The sequence below is a fragment of the Eulemur rufifrons genome, chromosome 21 (genome assembly GCF_041146395.1).
Source record: "Eulemur rufifrons isolate Redbay chromosome 21, OSU_ERuf_1, whole genome shotgun sequence".
NCBI classification, from domain to species: Eukaryota; Metazoa; Chordata; class Mammalia; order Primates; family Lemuridae; genus Eulemur; species Eulemur rufifrons.
This window is the reverse complement of record NC_091003.1, coordinates 18,933,004-18,940,737: the sequence shown is the minus strand read 5'-3', so window position 1 is coordinate 18,940,737 and position 7,734 is coordinate 18,933,004. Positions and strand designations below refer to the sequence as shown.

Sequence of the window (7,734 nt, the reverse complement as noted above, 5' to 3'; positions counted from 1 at the left end):
TTGAGGTTTTTTTTTTCCCCTCCCCCTTTAAATTAACCCTTTCCGGTCCGTATGCCACTAAGCAGGTACCAACCTAGAAAACCAAACAAAAAAAAAATCATCCACTCAGCAATAGTGGCCCTTTCCAATGAACAGGGGGGTGGGACCAGGGGAGGGGGGAGGAGACAGAGAGTCTGGAGGGAAGGGCCTGGCAGGGGACCGGGTATTTCTTGTCATTCAAGTTAGGGCGGCCACGAATGTCCCGAATCTGTTGGAGATGTCAGAGTGCAGGGACCGCCAGGTGGGCACGGAGGCTCGGGCCTTGGCATCGCCCACGTCGTCTGTGCAGTGGACGGACAGGCACTGCAAGTGGCTGCCGGGCTGGGTCGCCGAGGCCTTGTTTGCAGGGAGGTCATGGGCTGCAGAGAAAGAAGGAAGAGAGGACGTTAGTGGCACGTACAAAGTGGCGGAGGCAGGAGAACAGGGGCATTGTCCACGCACTCTTTTCACGGCTAGCAATGGTCCGAGTGGATCTAGAGATGTTTGCTTTGAATCCTGTTGCTGTTGCCTCTGACTCAGCTGTGAGGCCTCAGCCAACGGAAGGCCCCTTGTTGGGACTCAGTTTCCCCCTTGAGAAACAGGAGAATGGGGTAGGATAAACTCAGGGTTTGCCCGTGTCTGATAGACTAGAGTTCCCAAAAGATTAAGTGGACATGAGGTAAGTCAGGAAGGCTTCCTGGAGGAGGTGCATCTAAACTGGGCATCAAAGGATGTGTAGGAGTTCGCCAGATGCAGTGAAAGGGTGGAGAGGAGGATTGTCCAGGTCCAGAACACAGCCCATTCTCTGGATAGACACTTGCTGAGGGACTATCATGTGCTGGGAACTTCCTTAAAGAGTGCCAGGCTGCATAGCAACCCCAGGAGGTGAGGATGGTCACTTCTACTTCACAGCTAAGACAACTGAGGCCCAGAGAGGGGAAATGACTTGCCCAGGTCACACAGGAGAAAGTGTGGAGTCACACAGCACCATCCCCAGGGGAGCAGGCAGGATGGGGGAGATCCCCAACCCCAGCCGACAGTGTTTTCCCAAAACCCCTTTCAAGCCCTCCTGCCTCTGAAGGTCTGCCCCTCCTCGGTGTGCAGGGGCTGAGACCCGAAAGAGGTGGCTTTGAGAGTGGGGGCATGGGAGGGGAGGGGCACACTGGGACACCTGATTATTACGTCGTTCATTCCCTCCTACCCTCGACGCTTAGCCTCCGCTTTGCAGATGAGCAGTCGGAGCCCCAGAAAGGCACAGAAACTTTCCTGGGGTCACACAGCTCCAAACCGATGGCTGAGAGACTCGAGTTCTAGCCCCACAAAGGGACCGAGTCAAATCCTCCTCCTCCGATAATGGGAGTGTCCGCCAGGCCCACAGACCTCTCTTGACGGTCAACCAGGCTGTCAAGCGTACGCGGCGTTTGTGTGAACTGCAGGGATAGAGGGTGAAGTGCTCAGGGCAGTAAAGACTGAGAGTCTGGACTCCCTGACCAGACTGGCACCCAAGCACCATTCCTAGCTGCTGCATGAAGGGACTCTGGGTGCCAGGGGTATGGGAGTCTATTCCTCCCCCCATTCCCCCAGTGAAAATCCCCCCAATTCCCTTCTCACTCAGCAAACACCACAGATCACAGTGCTGCCTGTGTTAGGTACGCTTGAGGAGACAGGAGTCTGATAACCATTCACACTTTAGTATAAAGTAGACCAGCAGCGCACAAGAACTGGGAGTTCTAAGGCAGGGAAGGAATGGAACTGTCATTTTGGAGGACGTCTAATTTATGGCTGCCAAGTGAGCACTGGCTCTGTCCTGAGAGCTACCACATGTCAGCGAATAGTCTCATCATTCCGCTCTTCTAGAGTCTGATGCTTGGAGAGAACAGGTGACACACGCACCCAGGGTCACACAACCGGCAAGAGGCAGGACTCTGGGTTTGAATACGGGCTGGTGGTGCATTTCTGCCTCGGTAGGAGCGAGAAACGCTGAAATTGCGGGTGGGGGCTCCGCTCCAGCTGGAGGAGCACACCCAGATACTGACCCCCACGGCCGGCCCGCCCTCAGCACTGCGCAAGCCCAGCCAGGGCCCCGTGCCAGGCAGGAGTCGCCCGCCCGCCCTGCCCTCTGGGATTAGCAGGAGGCCTCCCCCAGGAGATGAGCCGTGGCCTGCAGAGAAAATCCTCCCAGAGGGACGGGCCCAGGCAGCTGCGGACAGGCCATGACTAACTGGGCTTGGGCCCCCACCCTGCGGCCCCAGAGACGTGAAGCTTTGGGACCTGCACGCTGGGAGGAGCCGGAGCTGGGGAGGAAGCTTCCTTCCTTGGCTCCTTCGCTCATTCATTCAATGAACAGGCCTCTACTGAGCACCTACTGTGTGTCGGGCCTGGAGCCGGACGCTGTCCTCCACCTCCTCCCGGAGCTGAGGGTGGGGCCAGGAAATAACGTCTCTTTTTGACAAAAGCACAGTCACTTCGCAGTCACGGCTCCCCCACCGCGTGGGCCAGGGCTCTACCACTTTCCCCTCTGAACCTCAGTTTCCCCACTGGTAAAGTAGGGGTGTGATGTCATCTTCCTTGGGGCCTGGTCATGGTCTGGCGCCCAGAGAGATCCCCAAACTGTATTGCTGGGACTGTCATTAGGATCTGGGAGGGTCAGAGGTGAGGGATCCTCGCAGCCACCTGGCTGTCCCTAAGGCCCCCCGAATTCCTGGGGTCTGGCCCGGTGGGCGTGCTCCTGCCCACGACATTGGAGCCTTTGCCCCACTCCACAGAATGGGAAACTGAGGTTCTGAGCCCAAGGTTTCAAAGCCGGTGGGGGGGGTGGTGCTGTTAAGGCCACACCCAGAGCTTCTTGGGGAGCAAGTACCCCAGGAGGCCTGAGGCCCCAGATGCGGAGTCCCTTAGCACACAGCGAGCCCTGGACTCCTGCAATACCGAGGCACAGCACCCCACGCTTGCCTGGCTCCCAGCGCCACTCCCCACCACCCCCCGCTTAAAGCCCCCAAAACAAATTTTATTCCAAGCACGGCAAGACCTGGAAGGGGGGCCGGGGGAGGGAGGCAGCATGTGCCAGAGAGAGAGAAATCTGAAAGGGTGTTTTTCCTTCGCTTTGCACATACCCTTATCTCAAGAAACCGACATAGCAATGCCTGCGCCCATTTCACAGATGAGGAAACGGAGGCGCAGAGGGATGAAGCCTCTTGCCGAAGGAGAGCGACAAGACCGGGGTCTGAGCTTCCAACCCCGGGCTCCCTTGCTCGGTGGCCGAGAGCACCAGGAAGGTGAAAGGAAGTCGTCGTTTCCTGAGCAAAACGCTGGTTACAGACCTACCCAAATGGCCAAATTTCCCGAAGAGGCTTTTGTTCCCCAGTGACACCCAGCTCTTCACCACGCCGTGCGCCAACACCAGAGACGATGGCTCTTCCTCTGTGGGTGGGTTGAACGAGGGCGCGCCAGGCACACAGCTGACTGCTTCGAGTGTCATCTCACCCATGCCCCAGCAAGCCCGCCAACGGCGTCACCCCTCTGCCCACGCTCGCAGGGGCACCTGGGCCGGCCCAGAGAGGGCGAGGGGCTCGCCCGATGTCACAGAGCACAGGCCAGAGGCACAGGATTCCCCAGCCTCCGCCGGGGACGAGCAAGAGAGCCAGCCAGTCTGGTGTCCACGGGGAATATTTTTAAGACAGAATATCATTCTTCAGTTCTCGACAACCCAAGCGTGACCGAACTCATCCTCCCATTGGACTCATTCCAGCCGGGGGGACCCAACACGCCCTCAGACTGCAGCTCCCCGGGGCTGCCGAGTCGCTGCCGATAAATCAGTCCCACGGAAGCCGCCGCAAGTCGTGGCCTGCCCCAGCTGGGGAGAGGCTCTCGTCCCGCTCACAGGGGGCCGGCGGGCACACCAGCCCCGGGCCAGGACCCAGAGATAAAATCGCGCCCTCCCCGAGCTGCCAGGGTTGGGGGAAGACCCTGGAGTTACTCAGCGCCTGGCGCTGGCAGACACCACGGGGCCGGTGAGTGCCGTCCCGTTTCCCACTTGCTAGACGGCGGCCGCCCCCATCAGACTGGGGGAGGGGAGGCCCTGCGGGGGGAGCATTGCCCGGGAAGTGGCCCTCGTTCCTAGCTGACAGTTTGGGAACACAGAGGCCCAGAGGGTCACCAGCTCCGGGGCTGGCTCTCTTCTTTCAGTCCGGGATTCCCTCAGCCGGTCGGGCCAAGGTCGAATCCCAGGTGGCCCACACCTGGGCAGCCCCCTGTCCGCAAAGCCTCAGTTTCTTCATCTGTGACTTGGGGACGGTGATTCCCAGTGGGCCCGGCTCAGAGCAGTTTGGGGGGAACCGCACAAGAGAAAGGGCTGGCAACACCCGGTGCATGGGCGGGGGTCTGTCCCAGAGGCCGGGGCGTCATCCCAAAACGTCACCCTCATGTGCCTCGCCGGACACAGGCAGCACAGGGGGCCCGGGAGAGGGGCGGCTTGTCCCCGGGTCTGGATAGGTGTGTGGATAGGACAGACCACGGGGCGGTCTTTGAGGACCTCGATGAAGAAACCACCTCTCGCCGACTCCCAGGGTCAAGGCCTGCAGCTGCGACAGCCCTGCCGTTCCTCCTCCCGAGGGCCCTTCCCAGCGTCCTCTCCATGTGACGTGTCCTCGGGGACCCGTCCGGCCTCTTCCCGCCGCCCCAGCACCCGCTCCTTGAACTCCACGCGCTGTGTTGGGTCATTCCTGCCGACGCTGTGGCGTCCTGCGGGGGTGCGGACGGCTGCCTCTGTGACCGGGACACCCGGGAGGGGTTCCGTCTCCCCAGCTTCTCAGTCCACCGCGGGGACAGCCACGTCCGGGACGGGAAGGAGAGGGCCGGCGCCAAGCAGCACTTGCCTGAACAACCAATGTCACCGCATTTCTCTTACAGGGGTCGACGACGACAGGGGCCACCGTCTGTGGAGCGAGGGACTTTCGTGCTCAGAAGCTCAGCTCTAGGGACCCGGGAAATAACCGACGTGCCGTCGCGGAGGCAGTTTGCAGGATTAAGTGAATCGATCCGTGCAAAGTGCCCAGCACGCATCGCGCTCCCGCCAACACGGGGCCTGAGGACCGTCGCCTGTCTGTCCCTGCTGACCGGCCTGCGGGCGACAGCGGGGACCCTCAGGGCTGGGCACGGGGAGGCCTGAGGGGCCCTTTTGCTGGCCAGGACTGGGGTGAAGGGAGAAGGGAAAAGGGGCACCTGTGTTTACCTGAGGACGACACCGCCCACCCGCGGAGGGGGCTGAGTTTTCTTTTTGTCTTTAAAGTCGGCAACACGGTCCCCGTCATCACCCTGCTCCGCTCTGCAAATCTCCGGACCTGATCGGGATGGGCCACGTGCTCAGGCGTCGTGAGCTGGGCGGAGGTGGCTGCCACCTCCCACGAAAGCCAAAGTGCTGCCCCGGTGGTTTGCCACCGTCAAGCCCTGGGCAAGGGGACATCCGGCCCAGCCACCTCCGGGACCCACCCGGGCAAGGCCAAGGGTGTGGGGGAAGCGTGCGGAGTCCAACGAAGGCCCAGACCAAGGCCTGCTGGGGCACCAACCCAGGGTGCGGCTGGGCAGGGTGGGGCCTGGGCTGTGATAGGGGGACAAGGAGTGAACCTACCCCACAAGCTGCAGAGAGAATTAAGCAAGATGAAGGGGCAAAGTCTTCAGCACTTGGTGAGCCCCCAGAAAAGGCGAAGCCAGGCAAAGTGGCTCATGCCTATAATCCCAGCATTTGGGAGGCCGAGGCGGGAGGATCCCATGAGGCCAGGAGTTCAAGACCAGTCTAAGCAACACAGCAAGACTCTACCACTACAAACAATTTAAAAATTAGCCAGGTGCGGTGTCACACACCTGTAGTCCCAGCTATTCAGGAGGCTGAGGCAGGAGGATCACTTGAGCCCAGGAGTTTGAGGCTGCTGTGAGCTATGATGACACCACTGCACTCTAGCCTGTCTCAAAAACCAGAAAGGGAGTATCTGCTCTTACACTTACTCTTCTCTAACAGCCCCAGGCTTTGGGGACGGCCAGAGCTAGAACTGCCGTTTGCCAGCTTTGTGCCGTGGGGCAGTTTCTTTGTCTCTGTGGGTGCTGGGGGCTGGCCCACCCCTGCGTGCTGCGGCTGGGGGTCAGGGTGCGGTCCCAGGCAGAGCGGGAGAATTAGAATTCCGGGCGTATTTTTAACTCGGAGCTTATGTAAGAGGCAGTGTGGGCCCCAGAACACAATAGCGGATGACTCTCGCCCGACTCACGCTCGCCGGATTCCGACAAAGGGAAAAGTATTTTGGTTTTTCCTTTATTTGGACCTGGTGGGGGGAGATGCTGGTTTCTGTGACAGCTGCCACTCAGCTGAAGGGCTGGACCACCACCTCTCAGGGCCTGGGCGTCCCTTAGGGCCCCCCACACACAAACACACATCCGTGACCCCCAGACCTGAGTAGCTCCTGCTCGCCATCCCCAAGAAGGGCCAGGCCGTGGCACCCGAGCTAGCCCTGGGCATCTCACGTCACTCTTCACTCTCCTTCATGCCCCAGAGGCAGCGCGGGCACCAGGGACGGAAGAGGCTGCCTCTAATAGCTGCCCACTTTTCTCCTGCCCCGCTGCCCCACCCTGGCCCAGCCTCCGCCACCTCCTTCCTGCAGCGGCCACCTTACTGCTCTCACTGCTTCCACGCTGACCCCAGAGCAGACCTCTCTCCTGCTTAAACCTTCCATGGCTCCCCAGTGCCCCCAGGACAAAGCCCCTGGCTGTGCGCGACCTGGCCTGCCTCCATCTCAGGCCTCCAGCCTCATCTCTCAGGGTTCCCTCCCGCACGCCAAGCCCTAGCCACGCGCTCCCTTCCCACCTCCACACCTTTGCTCCTGCTGTTCCTTCTGCCTAGAGCACCCTTCCCTCCTCACCCCTGCTGACTCCTACCATTCTACTTGGCTGTCAGCCCCTTAGCAATGTCTCTCCACGCCCCTACTCTGCAGTACGTGACCCTCCCCTCCCTGCTGTCAGATGGCACCCCTGCCCCGGCCACCATGATAGTAATGGTGCCACTGGCTATGTCCATGTGGCTGCAGGGAGCGCTGACACCTGTCACTCTGGCAGAGGTGTGTCCTGAGGTCAGGGCCACTCACCAACAAGCTGTCAGAGATGGAGAACGTCGTGGGGGGACTTTGGAGTCAGATGACCAGCGTCCCTGTCATTTTTCCCAGCAGGTCGACCTTGGGCAAGTCACCTTCCTCCTGTGAGCTTCAGCTTTCTTCTCTGTGAAGTGGGGCTAGGACGGCACGCAGCTCCCTGCCGGGTTACGCCAGGCTCTGTGGTGCCTGGCATATGGCAGGTGCTCAGGAAACGGCCACCAGCTCTCAGAGCAGACGGAAGTTGCAGGAGTAGAGTCGTGCCCAGTGGCAAGCAAGGTCACGGGCTTTGTAACGCAGCGCTCAGGCCTGTCTGCAAGGACCCGCCACCGCGGTTATGGGGGGGCAGCCCTGTGGAGTTGGCCCCCATGGCCCAGCGGGAGCCCATCTGCAGGGCCCCACAGCCCCAAGGGAGACCCCGTCTTGGCTGCCTGTCCACATTCGACCCCGGGTCCGAGTCCCTCCTCCAGGGACAGAGATGGGACCTGGGAATCCCCACCTGTTGGCTCAGGGACAGGAGGAGCAAATTTCAGCTGGATGCTGCGCAGCAGAAAGAGGGTCCCCATGGCCACCAACCAAGCAGGAG

The 7,734-nt window shown here is 60.6% G+C and overlaps 1 protein-coding gene across 1 annotated transcript in view; it reads right to left on the bottom strand.

The window, feature by feature from the left end:
• Positions 1 to 216: 216 nt before the first annotated feature.
• MN1 (MN1 proto-oncogene, transcriptional regulator) overlaps positions 217 to 7,734 on the bottom strand; it is a 44,151-nt gene continuing 36,633 nt past the window's right edge. The window contains exon 2 of the mRNA XM_069497459.1: positions 217 to 398. Within this exon, the coding sequence (XP_069353560.1) occupies positions 217 to 398 (182 nt within the window). The remainder of the gene's footprint in view (positions 399 to 7,734) is intronic.